Source organism: Caretta caretta, chromosome 7 (genome assembly GCF_965140235.1).
Source record: "Caretta caretta isolate rCarCar2 chromosome 7, rCarCar1.hap1, whole genome shotgun sequence".
In the NCBI taxonomy this organism is placed as follows: Eukaryota; Metazoa; Chordata; order Testudines; family Cheloniidae; genus Caretta; species Caretta caretta.
This window is the reverse complement of record NC_134212.1, coordinates 53,961,585-53,978,174: the sequence shown is the minus strand read 5'-3', so window position 1 is coordinate 53,978,174 and position 16,590 is coordinate 53,961,585. Positions and strand designations below refer to the sequence as shown.

General features: G+C 47.7%; 2 protein-coding genes across 12 annotated transcripts in view; one reads left to right on the top strand and one right to left on the bottom strand.

The window, feature by feature from the left end:
* USP54 (ubiquitin specific peptidase 54) overlaps window positions 1–16,590 on the top strand; it is a 270,452-nt gene that overhangs the window by 96,027 nt on the left and 157,835 nt on the right. The gene's annotated exons all lie outside the window — the stretch shown is intronic.
* On the bottom strand, window positions 7,143–9,001 carry LOC125639487 (uncharacterized). The gene is made up of 2 exons (XM_048856690.2): window positions 8,332–9,001; window positions 7,143–7,744 (listed from the first exon to the last, which is right to left on the bottom strand). Exons 1-2 carry the CDS (start codon window positions 8,906–8,908, stop codon window positions 7,224–7,226), a joined length of 1,098 nt encoding a protein of 365 aa, XP_048712647.2. The 5' UTR covers window positions 8,909–9,001; the 3' UTR covers window positions 7,143–7,223.

Here is a 16,590-nt window from a genome sequence, read left to right as displayed (position 1 = left end):
TGCATTCCTACCAGTGCCATTGCTTCAGAGTCCTCATGAAGATCAAGCAGGACAGGGCCAAAGTGATCCTGATAGCCCTAGCTTGGCCTCACCAGCACTGGTTCAGCTCACTGGTGGACCTCTCGGTGACGGCCCAACTGCAGGTGCCTCTCTGGCCAGATTTCCTATCCCAGAACCACGGCAGTCTCCTGCACCTGAATCTAGCTGCACTGCACCTAATAATTCCTGTGTGGCTGAATGCTAAAGAGCAGGAGTACTCGGCCCGTGTCCAGCACGTTCTACTGGCAAGCGAAAAGCCCTCCACCCTACCTGCCCAACAGTTTGTGTGCTGGGCCTCGACCCAAGGCGGTAGGCCAGAGCAGGCCTCGCTGCAGTTGATCCTGTACTACCTTCTACATCTCAACTTCCAGGGCTTGTCCCTTTCATTGATTAAGGTCCAAATGGCCGCCATATCAGCCTTTCATCCCCCGTTCCAGGGCAGGTTGGTCTTTGCTCATGACGTGACGGTCCAGTTCTTGAAAGATCTGGAGCGATTCTACCCCATGTCAGAGACTCTGTCCCCCTGTGGAACCTGAATCTAGTGATCGCCTGGCTCATGAGACTTTTCTTCAAGCCCTTGGCATCCTGTTCCCTTCTTCTGCTCTACTGGAAGGTGTCATTCCTGGTGGAGATAACATCTGCCTGAAGAGTCTCTGAGATTAGGGCACTTACCTCGGAGCTGCCCTATATGGTGTTTTTCAAGGACGAGGTCCAGCTGCATCTGCACCCAGCTTTCCTGCCCAAGGTTGTTTTTGCAATTTCACATGAACCAGGACGTATTTTTGCCAGTCTTCTTCCCAAAGCCTCATAAGTCTGAGGAGCAGTGTAGGTTGCACTTACTGGACATCAGGAGAGTGCTGGCCTTCTACATCGAAAGGACAAAACCATTCCGTAAATCAATGTAGCTGTTCGTCACGATGGCAGATAGGATGAAAGTTCACCCGGTGTCCACCCAGAGAATTTCATCATGGATCACCGCCTCCATCTGATTTTGCTATGATTAAGCAAAGGTGTCTCCACCGGTGATTGTAACTGCCCACTTGACTAGAGCGCAAGCCTTCATGGCCCATGTGCCAATTCCAGATATCTGCTGGGCTGCCACCTAGTCATCCATTCACATGTTCACATCTCACTACACGCTTACCCAGGAAGCCCAAGACGACGCTGGCTTTGGTAGAGCAGTGTTGCAAGCTGCGTGTCCGTGAACTCTGAGCTCACTTTCAGCGGGGCCAGATTAACCTTTTGTGGGCCCGGTGCCAAATATATTTGTGGGCCTCCATGGGGGCAGTGGTACATGGCACGGGGAGATTGGTCCGCAGAGCAAGGGGCATGGTATGGCAGGGGCAGCCTCGCTCCGCCCAGCCCAGTGCAAGGGCACTATTTACAAACAGGCAGTTGCCAGACGCACAGTGTCCTGCCCAGCCCTGTGCTGCCAGTGTGCCCCTTCCCCTCAGGGGTGGGCCCATGTCACGCCACACAGCCCCCCCGCCCAACACTGGAGCACCCCCCTGATCCCGATGGCCACAGCCCCCGCCCCCCCCTGACTTGCTATGCCCAGGACCCCCCTGCCCACAGCTCCACCACAACTGCCCAGCACCCCACGCACAACCCCCACTCCCTAGTGCCCCAACACACACAGATCTTCCCTGCCCCCTCACAGCCCAGCACCCCCCCCAGCCCCCTCAGAGACCCACTCCCGCATGCCCTGCCTCCCGGCCGTACTCACTGGCCCTGCTGGGAGGTGACTGTCTGCCGGGCTGAGCTGGAAGCACAGCCAGGGCTGGTCCCGGGGCAGGGAATCGCTCCGGCCCCTCTGGAGTGGTATGATCAGCCAGGCTAGGGCCTGCCCCAGCCGGGGTCCCTCAGGACCCACTTGCCTGGAGGGGACCAGCCAAGTCCCCCACACTGGCCCCTCCTCCCCCCCAAATGCTGAGACTGGCCATACTTCTGCCCCAGGCCCAGGCGGCTCAGCTCTAGGGAGGCAGGGGGGCCCCACAGCTGGTGGGAAGGAGAGACTGCCCGGAGCTGGAGGTGCACTGGAGCCAGAAGGCAGAGATGAGTGCTCGGCTGGCCGGCGGGCGGGCCAAGAGGAGCAAGTGATGGGCGGGGCAGAGCCAGCAGGCTGGTGGGGTCTCAGCACAGTGCAAGTGGAGCAGGTCGGGGCCCCTTCTGAGCTTGGGCCTGGCTCCATGGTGCTACTGGTGCCATTTCAAACCCAGCACTAACTTCCAGCGATACTGCTTGTGAATCACCTAGAATGGAATCGACATAAGCAAGCACTCAAAGAAAAAATGGTTACCTACCTTGTGTAACTGTTGTTCTTCGAGATGTGTTGCTCAGATCCCTTCCATTATCTGCCCTCCTACTCCTCTGTCAGAGTTGCTGGCAAGAAGGAACTGAGAGGGTGTAGGGCCAGAGGCGCCTGATATACTGATGCATAAGCGTGGCACTCCAGAGAGCACCACAGCTGACCTGACAGATACCAGTAAGGTAAAAGTTTCCGACAACTGTGCACATGGGCGCATACACACCTAAAATGGAATGGACATGAGCAACACATCTCAAAGAACAACAGTTACAAAAGATAGTTAACCGGGTTTTTTAGTGAACATGTTTTAATAAGTTTTTAAACACAAGGAGTTGGGCAGTTGTGAGGGGAAAATCTAGATAAGTGCTTTACACATTGTTATCGTGTCTTTTTTGGGATAAACTTTTTAGTTCAGATTAGTTCAGAGTCTAACTTTTTTTACTGCCATGTATTTATTCCTTGCCATCTTATTGTGAGGTAAAATAATGTTGAGAGCTATAGCAAAAGTATTGAAGTTAATTGAAAACCAAAGCATAAAAAATAACGAGGAGTCCTTGTGGCACCTTAGAGACTAACAAATTTACTTGGGCATTATGCCCAAATATATTTGTTAGTCTCTAAGATGCCACAAGGACTCTTCCTTGTTTTTGCTGATACAGACTAACCGGCTACCACTCCAAAGCATAAATATTAGTCTGATAAAAATGGGAGTGCTAGAAGATTCTAGGATCAGAATAAAGAGTTGTGGATATGCTACAAGGGTTCTCACAACAAATTTTTTGGTGGCCACAGGGTGCAGCCACCAACTCTTGCTGGTGGCCGCTCTGACAATTTTTCCTAAAACACTTAATTAACTTCATGAAAAACAAAATAAATATGCACACATACATGTCCAAAATCATTGTAATTTATTTATGTTGGGTTTTTTGCAGACTGAATAATAAAAGTAATGTATGTAAACAGAATAGAAACACAAATAAGGTGCTTTGCATGTTTTGGGGTTTTTTTAGACTTGCTAGCTAATAAGTCTGCTACTGTGAAAAGTGATATTTGTATATTGGTTCATAGAACTTTTCACAGCAGACTTACTTAGTCCAGGCAAGCTGAGGGACAAATTAAGCCCTGGATGAGGTGGTAGGTAAGGAGGCGGGGGGGGGGGGAGGGGGGAAGGGCCACCACGGGTGCTGCGGGGAGGGGTCTGGAGGAGGCAGCAGGGATTGAGTCTGGGGCTGGAGCCTCGGGTCCTGCTGCATGGCCGGGGGCTGGAGGAGGCAGCAGGGGCCAGAGGCAATGTGGGGAGGGGTGAGCTCAGAGCTGGAGCCCAAAATCCTGTGGCTGGGGACTGAGCCCACTGCCACTTGGCCAGAGCCTGCCACCCACCACCCCAGGGCTGAAGCCCAAAGCCCTAGCCCCACTGCTCCTACAAAGGTGGGAACTCACACTAGTCGACTGCTCATACAGTGTTTCTGGCTCCGGAAGGGGGCAGGGGCCAGCCACTGCTGGCCCCCCGGGGGAGGAGCTGCTGCTTTCCCCTCCCCACCCAGGAGGCTGTGGCTGCAAGAAAAGTCCCTGGTGGCCAGATTTGAGAAACTCTGTGCTAGGATTTCAGGTCTTAGCCCTTCTTATTCCTGTTTACCAGAAAATGCAGCTGTTGCTTTCTTTTGCAAAAAATAAACATGACTGTTTTGGACTGTTAACACACATCTGTATATAGTAACTGTCTGTGGTCCATGAGAGCAATGGGTTATCAAAGGCTGGCTCTTTAAACAATATTTATTAAATATATTGTGTGATATGGATAATGGTATTAAGTGGAGAGTAAATTTTTTTGTGTGTTAAGTTATTTGGAGTACAAATAATGTGGCTTTTGTTCCTGTAGTTATGGACTCATATCTTTCATTGTTTGTTTGTTAAATTACCCAAGAAGGACTTGCTTTATAAATTAATTTCTGTAATCAAAGACTCATTTTCATCTAGAAAACAGCTTTCCACTCTCTGGGTCGTCTTAGTTGAAGATGTATTTGGTAACAGTAAGTTGCAGGGTTTTTTTAGACACTGCAAACTCTGTCTTAGGGTATGTCTGCACTACGGAATAAGGTCGAATTTATAGAAGTTGTTTTTTTAGAAATCGGTTTTATATATTCGAGTGTGTGTGTCCCCACAGAAAATGCTCTAAGTGCATTAACTCGGTGGAGCGCTTCCACAGTACCGAGGCTAGAGTCGACTTCCGGAGCGTTGCACTGTGGGTAGCTATCCCACAGTTCCCGCAGTCTCCGCTGCCCATTGGAATTCTGGGTTGAGATCCCAATGCCTGATGGGGCTAAAACATTGTCGCGGGTGGTTCTGGGTACATATCGTCAGGCCCCCGTTCCCTCCCTCCCTCCGTGAAAGCAAGGGCAGACAATCGTTTCGCGCCTTTTTTCCTGAGTTACCTGTGCAGACGCCATGCCACGGCAAGCATGGAGCCCGCTCAGGTAACCGTCACCCTATGACTCCTGGGTGCTGGCAGACGCGGTACGGCATTGCTACATAGTAGCAGCAACCCCTTGTCTTGTGGCAGCAGACGGTACAGTACGACTGGTAGCCGACATCGTCATGTCCGAGGTGCTCCTGGCCACGTCGGCTGGGAGCGCCTGGGCAGACATGGGCGCAGGGACTAAATTTGGAGTGACTTGACCAGGTCATTCTCTTTAGTCCTGCAGTCAGTCCTATTGAACCGTCTTATGGTGAGCGGGCAGGCGATACGGACTGCTAGCAGTCGTACTATACCATCTTCTGCCAGGCAGGCAGGAGATGAGGATTGCTAGCAGTCGTATTGTACCATCTTCTGCCAGGCAGGCAAGAGATGAGGATGGCTAGCAGTCGTACTGTACCATCTTCTGCCGAGCAGCCATGAGATGTGGATGGCATGCAGTCCTTCTGCAGCCAGCCAAAGATGTAAAAGATAGATGGAGTGGGTCAAAACAAGAAATAGACCAGATTGTTTTGTACTCATTTGCCTCCTCCCCTGTCTAGGGGACTCATTCCTCTAGGTCACACTGCAGTCACTCACAGAGAAGGTGCAGCGAGGTAAATCTAGCCATGTATCAATCAGCGGCCAGGCTAACCTCCTTGTTCCAATAAGAACGATAACTTAGGTGCACCATTTCTTATTGGAACCCTCCATGAAGTCCTGCCTGAAATACTCCTTGATGTAAAGACACCCCCTTTGTTGATTTTAGCTCCCTGAAGCCAACCCTGTAAGCCGTGTCGTCAGTCGCCCCTCCCTCCGTCAGAGCAACGGCAGACAATCGTTCCGCGCCTTTTTTCTGTGCGGACGCCATACCAAGGCAAGCATGGAGGCCGCTCAGCTCACTTTGGCAATTAGGAGCACATTAAACACCACACGCATTATCCAGCAGTATATGCAGCACCGGAACCTGGCAAAGCGATACCGGGCGAGGAGGCGACGTCAGCGCGGTCACGTGAGTGATCAGGACATGGACACAGATTTCTCTGAAAGCATGGGCCCTGCCAATGCATGCATCATGGTGCTAATGGGGCAGGTTCATGCTGTGGAACGCCGATTCTGGACTCGGGAAACAAGCACAGACTGGTGGGACCGCATAGTGTTGCAGGTCTGGGACGATTCCCAGTGGCTGCGAAACTTTCGCATGCGTAAGGGCACTTTCATGGAACTTTGTGACTTGCTTTCCCCTGCCCTGAGGTGCATGAATACCAAGAGCAGCCCTCACAGTTGAGAAGCGAGTGGCGATAGCCCTGTGGAAGCTTGCAACGCCAGACAGCTACCGGTCAGTTGGGAATCAATTTGGAGTGGGCAAATCTACTGTGGGGGCTGCTGTGATGCAAGTAGCCCACGCAATCAAAGATCTGCTGATATCAAGGGTAGTGACCCTGGGAAATGTGCAGGTCATAGTGGATGGCTTTGCTGCAATGGGATTCCCTAACTGTGGTGGGGCCATAGATGGAACCCATATCCCTATCTTGGCACCGGAGCACCAAGCCACCGAGTACATAAACCGCAACTTTTCGATAGTGCTGCAAGCTCTGGTGGATCACAAGGGACGTTTCACCAACATCAACGTGGGATAGCCGGGAAAGGTGCATGATGCTCGCATCTTCAGGAACTATGGTCTGTTTCAAAAGCTGCAGGAAGGGACTTTCTTCCCAGACCAGAAAATAACTGTTGGGGATGTTGAAATGCCAATAGTTATCCTTGGGGACCCAGCCAACCCCTTAATGCCATGGCTCATGAAGCCGTACACAGGCAGCCTGGACAGTAGTCAGGAGCTGTTCAACTACAGGCTGAGCAAATGCAGAATGGTGGTAGAATGTGCATTTGGACGTTTAAAGGCGCGCTGGCGCAGTTTACTGACTCGCTTAGACCTCAGCGAAACCAATATTCCCATTGTTATTACTGCTTGCTGTGTGCTCCACAATATCTGTGAGAGTAAGGGGGAGATGTTTATGGCGGGGTGGGAGGTTGAGGCAAATCGCCTGGCTGCTGGTTACGCGCAGCCAGACACCAGGGCGGTTAAAAGAGCATAGGAGGGCGTGGTACGCATCAGAGAAGCTTTGAAAACCAGTTTCATGACTGGCCAGGTTATGGTGTGAAAGTTCTGTTTGTTTCTCCTTGATGAAACCCCCCGCCCCTTGGTTCACTCTACTTCCCTGTGAGCTAACCACCCGCCCCTCCTCCTTTCAATCACCGTTTGCAGAGGCAATAAAGTCATTGTTGCTTCACATTCATGCATTCTTTATTCATTCATCACACAAATAGGGGGATGACTACCAAGGTAGCCCAGGAGGGGTGGTGGAGGAGGGAAGGAAAATGCCACACAGCACTTTAAGCACAGCACTTTAAAAGTTTACAACTTTAAAATTTATTGAATGACAGCCTTCTTTTTTCTGGGCAATCCTCTGTGGTGGAGTGGCTGGTTGGCCGGAGGCCCCCCCACCGCGTTCTTGGGCGTCTGGGTGTGGAGGCTATGGAACTTGGGGAGGAGGGCGGTTGGTTACAGAGGGGCTGCAGTGGCAGTCTGTGCTCCAGCTGCCTTTGCTGCAGCTCAACCATACACTGGAGCATACTGGTTTGGTCCTGCAGCAGCCTCAGCATTGAATCCTGCCTCCTCTCATCACGCTGCCGCCACATTTGAGCTTCAGCCCTGTCTTCAGCCCGCCACTTACTCTCTTCAGCCCGCCACCTCTCCTCCCGGTCATTTTGTGCTTTCCTGCACTCTGACATTATTTGCCTCCACGCATTCGTCTGTGCTCTGTCAATGTGGGAGGACAGCATGAGCTCGGAGAACATTTCATCGCGATTGCGTTTTTTTTTCTTTCTAAGCTTCACTAGCCTCTGGGAAGGAGAAGATCCTGTGATCATTGAAACACATGCAGCTGGTGGAGAAAAAAAAAGGGACAGCGGTATCTAAAAAGACACATTTTATAAAACAGTGGCTACACTCTTTCAGGGTAAACCTTGGTGTTAACGTTACATACATAGCACATGTGCTTTCGTTACAAGGTCGCATTTTGCCTCCCCCCACCGCGTGGCTACCCCCTCAACCTTCCCCCCTCCCTGTGGCTAACAGCGGGGAACATTTCTGTTTAGCCACAGGCAAACAGCCCAGCAGGAATGGGCTCCTCTGAGTGTCCCCTTAAGAAAAGCACTCTGTTTCAACCAGGTGACCATGAATTATATCTCACTCTCCTGAGGATAACACAGAGAGATAAAGAACGGATGTTGTTTGAATGCCAGCAAACATACACTGCAATGCTTTGTTCTACAATGATTCCCGAGTACATGTTTTGGCCTGGAGTGGTAAAGTGTCCTACCATGAAGGACGCAATAAGGCTGCCCTCCCCAGAAACCTTTTGCAAAGGCTTTAGGAGTACATCTAGGAGAACCGCGAATGCCAGGGCAAAGTAATCCTTTCACATGCTTGCTTTTAAACCATGTATAGTATTTTAAAAGGTACACTCACCAGAGGTCCCTTCTCCGCCTGCTGGGTCCAGGAGGCAGCCTTGGGTGGGTTCGGGGGGTACTGGCTCCAGGTCCAGGGTGAGAAACAGTTCCTGGCTGTCGGGAAAACCGGTTTCTCCGCTTGCTTGCTGTGAGCTATCTACAACCTCCTCCTCATCATCATCTTCTTCGTCCCCAAAACCTGCTTCCGTATTGCCTCCATCTCCATTGAAGGAGTCAAACAACACGGCTGGGGTAGTGGTTGCTGAACCCCCTAAAATGGCATGCAGCTCATCATAGAAGCGGCATGTTTGGGGCTCTGACCCGGAGCGGCCGTTCGCCTCTCTGGTTTTCTGGTAGGCTTGCCTCAGCTCCTTCAGTTTCACGCGGCACTGCTTCGGGTCCCTGTTATAGCCTCTGTCCTTCATGCCCTGGGAGATTTTGACAAAGGTTTTGGCATTTCGAAAACTGGAACGGAGTTCTGATAGCACGGATTCCTCTCCCCAAACAGCGATCAGATCCCGTACCTCCCGTTCGGTCCATGCTCTTTTGCGATTCTGGGACTCCATCATGGTCACCTGTGCTGATGAGCTCTGCATGGTCACCTGCAGCTTGCCACGCTGGCCAAACAGGAAATGAGATTCAAAAGTTCGCGGTTCTTTTCCTGTCTACCTGGCCAGTGCATCTGAGTTGAGAATGCTGTCCAGAGCGGTCAGAATGGAGCACTCTGGGATAGCTCCCGGAGGCCAATACCATCGAATTGTGTCCACAGTACCCCAAATTCGAGCCGGCAAGGTCGATTTAAGCGCTAATCCACTTGTCAGGGGTGGAGTAAGGAAATCGATTTTAAGAGCCTTTTAAGTCGAAATAAAGGGCTTCATTGTGTGGACGGGTGCAGGTTTACATCGATTTAACGCTGCTAAATTCGACCTAAAGTCCTAGTGTAGACCAGGGCTTAGTAAGGTCTGTGTTGTTGCAGAGTTCATGCTGCATTTTAAAGCTGTTTGTCAGGAATTTACTTATAAAAGACTTTCTGCAATGGGGTTTAATTTCTCTTCCCATCTGGTGACCAGTGAGTAAGAGCCATCTGGCTTCTTTGGACTCTGCAGCCCATAAATTTTATGAAAGCCTGCCCGTGGCTCTACTGTATCTGTATGGGATGAGCAGTATATGTTTTCTGTCTCTGCCTCTCTCTCAAGAGAGGAAGAGGCTATGTAATATTAAGTTTGAATACAGGACGTAGGTGCATCAGTTGATACTGCTTTGAGGGAAAACTGCAGAAGTGAAAGTGAGGCTGCCTTTGTTAATTGCCCAGAAGCATCTACAGGCGAGTGAGTAGAATCCTGGAATGATTCTCTGTGGTGCTGGGCTTATGTGGAAATTTCCAGCTGCATCACTGTCACTGGATACTCTTATGCAGTTCAAAACGAACCTTTAATATTGGAGAGAGAGATGATTATTTTTTTCTTTCTTTTTAACTATTACAAATGATGCTCTTTTTCAAAAGAAGAATATGGCTCTGACTGGCAGAAACAAAATGTTTCCCATCAGATAGATGGGAGTTATCTCCTACATCTTGTACTCTGAACTGTTCAGCACTTTCCAGAGGTTTTAAATTTGGCAGAAGAATATAAGAATTATATGTTCCCCCTCACTCCCATGTTTTAAAAGTTAGTGTCTTTAAAATTCCTCTGTGGGATAGCCCACAAAGGAGAATCGTATCTATGTTGCTCTTCCCCTAAGTGCTTCCCCAGAAGTATAGCAGAAGCCAAGTGAAACTGTCAAGAATTGTGTTGGTTATGCCGTAACGGTATGGAAGTTCTGTTGGTTGGAGCAGTACAAGTGCAGTGCAGAGGAGGAAACGATGAAGTATGCGATGAAGTGAGCTGTAGCTCACGAAAGCTCATGCTCAAATAAATTGGTTAGTCTCTAAGATGCCACAAGTACTCCTTTTCTTTTTGCGAATACAGACTAACACAGCTGTTACTCTGATACAAGGTGGGTAGAAAGTTGGCTAGATTGTCGGGCTCAACGGGTAGTGATCAATGGTTCCATGTCTGGTTGGCAGCCGGTATCTAGCGGAATGCCCCAAGGGTCGGTCCTGGGGCCGGTTTTGTTCAATATCTTCATTAATGATCTGGAGGATGGTGTGGTTTGCACTCTCAGCAAGTTTGCGGATGACACTAAACTGGGAGGAGTGGTAGATATGCTGGAGGGTGGGGATAGGATACAGAGGGACGTAGACAAATTGGAGGATTGGGCCAAAAGAAATCTGATGAGGTTCAACAAGGACAGGTGCAGAGTCCTGCACTTAGGACGGAAGAATCCAATGCACCGCTACAGACTAGGGACCGAATGGCTAGGCAGTAGAGAGAAGGACCTAGGGGTGACAGTGGACGAGAAGCTGGATATGAGTCAACAGTGTGCCATTGTTGCCAAGAAGGCCAATGGCATTTTGGGGTGTATAAGTAGGGGCATTGCCAGCAGATTGAGGGACGTGATTGTTCCCCTCTATTCGACATTGGTGAGGCCTCATCTGGAGTACTGTGTCCAGTTCTGGGCCCCACGCTACAAGAAGGATGTGGAGAAACTGGAGAGAGTCCAGCGAAGGGCAACAAAATGATTAGGGGTCTGGAACACATGACTTATGAGGAGAGGCTGAGGGAACTGGGATTGTTTAATCTATGGAAGAGAAGAATGAGGGGGGATTTGATAGCTGCTTTTAACTACCTGAAAGGTGGATCCAAAGAGGATGGATCTAGACTATTCTCAGTGATAGTAGACGATAGGACAAGGAGTAATGGTCTCAAGTTGCAGTGGGGGAGATTTAGGTTGGATATTAGGAAAACCTTTTTCACTATGAGGGTGGTGAAATACTGGAATGCGTTACCAAGGGAGGTGGTGGAATCCCCTTCCTTAGAAGTTTTTAGGGTCAGGTTTGACAAAGCCCTCACTGGGATGATTTAGTTGGGATTGTCCTGCTCTGGGCAGGGGTTGGACTAGATGGCCTCCAGAGGTCCCTTCCAACTCTGTGATTCTATGATTCTATGATAATGTCTAATTGCTTTCTAGTGACCCAATCCCTAGTCTTTTTTTAATAAGGCTTTATGGCCATTGATGCAAAGCCCTGAGATGATATTAAATTTTCAGGTTTGACTACATTGGAGAATTATACACCATAATTGCTGTATTTCACTCCATGTGCTTGCTTGCATTTCAGAGGTGGGTTAAGGGGTGCCCGTCTATCTCTTCCCTACCTCCAAAGGGTGTTTTCAGGTTTGAAAACTGTTTATAAAATACTCTGAGGTCCTTGGACAAAAAGGGCTATAGAAGGGCAAAGGATTATTACTTTTAGAAAACTACTTGCCCTGAAAGAGTAATTACACTACCTGAAAGTAAAACTGGACCTCACCTCAGCAGCTAGTAGACTACTGCAGAAGGGCAGAACCAAAAAGCTACACAAGAGTATTATTGTCCTTTCAGTGCAATTGGGGCTTTTCAGGGCTGTTTCCGTCTTTGGATGAGAAATTAATTATATGAGTCCAATATATTTTTGATGTAATCTTGTTTGTTCACATAAAATGTACACTAAGTGCTGTTTTCCTGTAGAAACAAACAGCAGGCAGTTTTCTTGCTCAGAAATCCCTGTGTGGTACTCCACCAAACAGCTCTATCTCTTTGTTCCTTCCTGGATCATGCTCACAATCAGAACTCCTTCTGCTGGCAGGCTTGCATTCTCCAAAACACAGCCTGCAACCAGTGTCATACTCCCCGGCATACCTATGTTAATCTACCTTATTTAGCTCTGCCCTTGTCATGTGGCCTCGTGCCTGGAGAAGTAGCCCCCATTATTCTGCAGCCATATTTACTCCATAAAGGGGCTTAATTGCTCCTGTTATGGATCCTGAAAGAGAGTGTTTGGCACACTTCTGGACTTTAATGAGCTCTGTGACTTGTCTTTGGATTCAAGATCTCCTTGATGACAGCCTTTAGCACCTTTCAGCATAACAATCAGGGCTGTCCTTAGGATTTATGGGGCCCTATGCAGTATTATTAAACTGGTGCCCCTATGCCCGATGGCAGCCTGGGCTCCCATGTGTATTTTACATAAGAATGGTCTTTTGAAGGATTTATTTAAAAAACTGTATGTCTGAAGATCCAAGCATTTGAGGCTAAAGATGAATACTCAGGTTGTGCATCTAAAAATCTATGCAAGGAGTTTTTTGGAGATGTGATTTTATAATCTTCAGCAACACACTGACATATTTTTAAAGCAAATTTTAAACTAAGGTCCTCCAGACTAACATGTTCTGAGTAAATATTACAGTAATACACAACTGGCTTTGTCAGTAAATTCAGAAACTGAATATATCTGGAGGTTGTCAAATGCCTGTTAAATGGCTTCATTACCACTTGAATGGCTCTTTAACAGTTTCAGTGTTGTGCTAATAGGTCTGGAAGGCTTTTTCACTTTTAAGGACTAGATTCCCTTTCTGGAGGAAGACTCTCACCATGCTGCAGCAGCCAGCTATGGTGGGAGCCTGTAGGAAGGGTCAGAACAAGGATAGGAAGAGGTGGAAGGGTGGACACTAAGACCCAGGGGTGTCCCAAATTTTCACCCTCCTATGCTGCTTATGCCTAAGGATGGCCCTGATAATAGTATTGAGAAATTCACTTCTCTGTAAGTGAAGTTTTCTGGGGTGAGTGAGGGAACCTATGCAGACTCTGAGCTTGCTTTATTTTTTTTAAAGGGAGAAATATTGCTAGCTCTGAAGATGGCAAAGAAAACTTTACAAAGGTATAAAACCAAGGAATCCTGATGGCTTGGCTACATGGGGAAATTGACCAGTATATACCTATTGTAGAATAAGCTATTCCACAATCCTGTGTGGACACTCTAATAAAAGTGACTTTGTTCCAGAATAGTGTGTCCATATGAGGGCATTGTTCTAGTATAATTTAGCTATACTGGTCAATTTCCCCATGTTGATGGGGCCTTAGCCTGCAACTGGACCATTTTTTGTGTTACTGCAGCTTCTTATATCTTTGCCAAAGAGGACAGAGTGAATTTAACAAGACTGATAGAATCCTGCAGGCAACAGTGAAACTGTCAAGAATCATGTTGTCAGGGTTCCTTCCCCACTCTGAACTCTAGGGTACAGCTGTGGGGAGCCGCATGAAAGACCCCCAAGCTTATTCTTACCAGCTTAGGTTAAAACTTCCCCAAGGTGCAAACTTTGCCTTGTCCTTGAACAGTATGCTGCCACCACCAAGCGTTTTAAACAAAGAACAGGGAAAGAGACCGCTGGGAGACGTCTTCTCCCCAAAATATCCCCCCAAGCCCTACATACCCCCTTTTCTGGGGAGGCTTGAGAATAATATCCTAACCAATTGGTTACAAAATCATCAAAGACCCAAACCCCTGGATCTTGGAACAATGGAAAAATCAGCCAGGTTCTTAAAAGAAGGATTTTATTGAAGAAAAAAAAAAAGTAAAAATCATCTCTGTAAAATCAGGATGGAAAATACTTTACAGGGTATTCAGATTCAAAACACAGAGGATCCCCCTCTGGGCAAAACCTTAAAGTTACATAAAACAGGAATAAACCTCCCTCTTAACGCAGGGAAAATTTACATGAAACAAAAGATAAACTAATCCGCCTTGCCAGGCTTACCTATACTGGTTGTAATATTGGAGACTTGGATTAGGATGGGATGGAGAAGATGGATTTCTGTCTGGCCTCTCTCAGTCCCAAGACTGTAAGCAAAGAGCACAGAACAAAAGCCTTCTCTCTTTCCCCCCCCTGGTTTTGAAAGTATCTTGTCCCCTTATTGGTCCTTTGGGTCAGGTGCCAGCCAGGTTAGCTGAGCTTCTTAACCCTTTACAGGTAACAACAGGGTGTTGCCTCTGGCCAGGAGGGATTTTATAGCACTGTATACAGAAAGGTGGTTTACCCTTCCCTTTATATTTATGACACATGTCTATTTCATTCTGCTACTGCTTGGCATAATTATAGACAGCAGCAAAGACAAGCACTGGAATTACTTGCTGTGGAGGAAGATCCAATAAATGGGGGTTGGGGAAGGGAATGAGCAGCTGAGACCTTTTCTTCCACCTCCTCCCCATCATAGTGGTCAGGACATTGGGGAGGGGTGAAATAGCAGAAAACCTTTCTTCCTGCCCTGTTCCCCTTGCAGCAGTCAGCAGGCACTAGGCTTGTCTACACTGTGTTGCAGTACATACTACGGAAGGGTTAATTGCTGAGTGCACCAAAGTGTTGCTTGCTAACTGCCCCTGGCCTTGTGGCTGCTGCTGGTGCAAACTTAAACATTTGCACTAACATGGTCCAAATGACTCCCACAGTCCACCCTGCAGCGCAGCTTAGGGGTGTGGGGGAAGGGAAAGAAAAGGGGGAATGACAGAAAGCATTAGCTATTGATAAGGAGTAATGGTCTCAAGTTGCAGTGGGGGAGGTTTAGGTTGGATATTAGGAAAAACTTTTTCACTAGGAGGGTGGTGAAACACTGGAATGCGTTACCTAGGGAGGTGGTAGAATCTCCTTCCTTAGAAGTTTTTAAGGTCAGGCTTGACAAAGCCCTGGCTGGGATGATTTAATTGGGGATTGGTCCTGCTTTGAGCAGGGGGTTGGACTAGATGACCTTCTGGGGTCCCTTCCAACCCTGATATTCTATGATTCTATGATATACTCTAGAGCAGTGATATCGGACTTCAGTGGTTCAGGAGCCAAATTAGTGATCATAGAATCATAGAATCATTACCCAACATTACCCAAATCAACATTACCCAAAAGAGTCACAGTAGCGTGAATCCATTGTTTCATTTATTGTAGTACTATTCATATTTAAAAGTAGGATGGGGAATTATTTAGGGTTTTTATATTTTATAAAAACCCTATATATATAAAATTCTCACAGCAAATAAGTACAGGTTGATAATTTATTTGGTTAATAACATAGTAAAAGCATTCTGATCGATTAATAATTAAATCATAGTGTTTTAATATCATGTGCTGCAAAGAGCTTCAGGAGACACATTAAAGAGCTACTTGAGAGCTCTGGAGTCTGTGTTATGAGAGTGGCGGGAATAGTGTGAATTTGATACCTTCCTAGCTAAAGGCTGATCCACAAGATGGAGCCCCCAAGGCAGGGTATCGAGACAGTAGTCTGGTAGAAATCCTACTGCCATTCCTTTTTGCAGTAGCTGATGGCAGGGGAACTGGTCTTCCCTCCAGAATGTTGCCTCTGTCCCTCCCTGGTGAAAACCACCCTGATCATGTCTTCCATGTCTCCTTTTTGGCTGGTAGGCAATTAGTAAATCTTTCAGTCCCTGTATATTTAGCATCCCTTGAAGGTACCTCTTATTTTGAAATAAATCATGCCCTATACAGTTAATGAGGTAGAAGGCTGAAGAGCACATCCAAATGGCCTTTGGAATATCTGAGACACAAGCTAGGTGAGGTAATATCTTTATTGAACTGTATTTTAAAGAATCTTTATTGAGGTTACAGGGACAAACCATCCTGATGTGTAGAAAGAAGAGTAAATATGGCAGGCGACCAGCTTGGCTTAACAGTGAAATCCTTGCTGATCTTAAACACAAAAAAGAAGCTTACAAGAAGTGGAAGATTGGACAAATGACCAGGGAAGAGTATAAAAATATTGCTCAGGCATGCAGGAGTGAAATCAGGAAGGTCAAATCACAGCTGGAGTTGCAGCTAGCAAGAGATGTTAAGAGTAACAAGAAGGGTTTCTTCAGGTATGTTAGCAACAAGAAGAAAGTCAAGGAAAGTGTATCATAGAATCATAGAATATAAGGGTTGGAAGGGACCCCTGAAGGTCATCTAGTCCAACCCCCTGCTCGAAGCAGGACCAATTCCCAGTTAAATCATCCCAGCCAGGGCTTTGTCAAGCCTGACCTTAAAAACCTCTAAGGAAGGAGATTCTACCACCTCCCTAGGTAACGCATTCCAGTGTTTCACCACCCTCTTAGTGAAAAAGTTTTTCCTAATATCCAATCTAAACCTCCCCCACTGCAGCTTGAGACCATTACTCCTCGTTCTGTCATCTGCTACCATTGAGAACAGTCTAGAGCCATCCTCTTTGGAACCCCCTTTCAGGTAGTTGAAAGCAGCTATCAAATCCCCCCTCATTCTTCTCTTCTGCAGGCTAAACAATCCCAGCTCCCTCAGCCTCTCCTCATAACTCATGTGTTCCAGACCCCTAATCATTTTTGTTGCCCTTCGCTGGACTCTCTCCAATT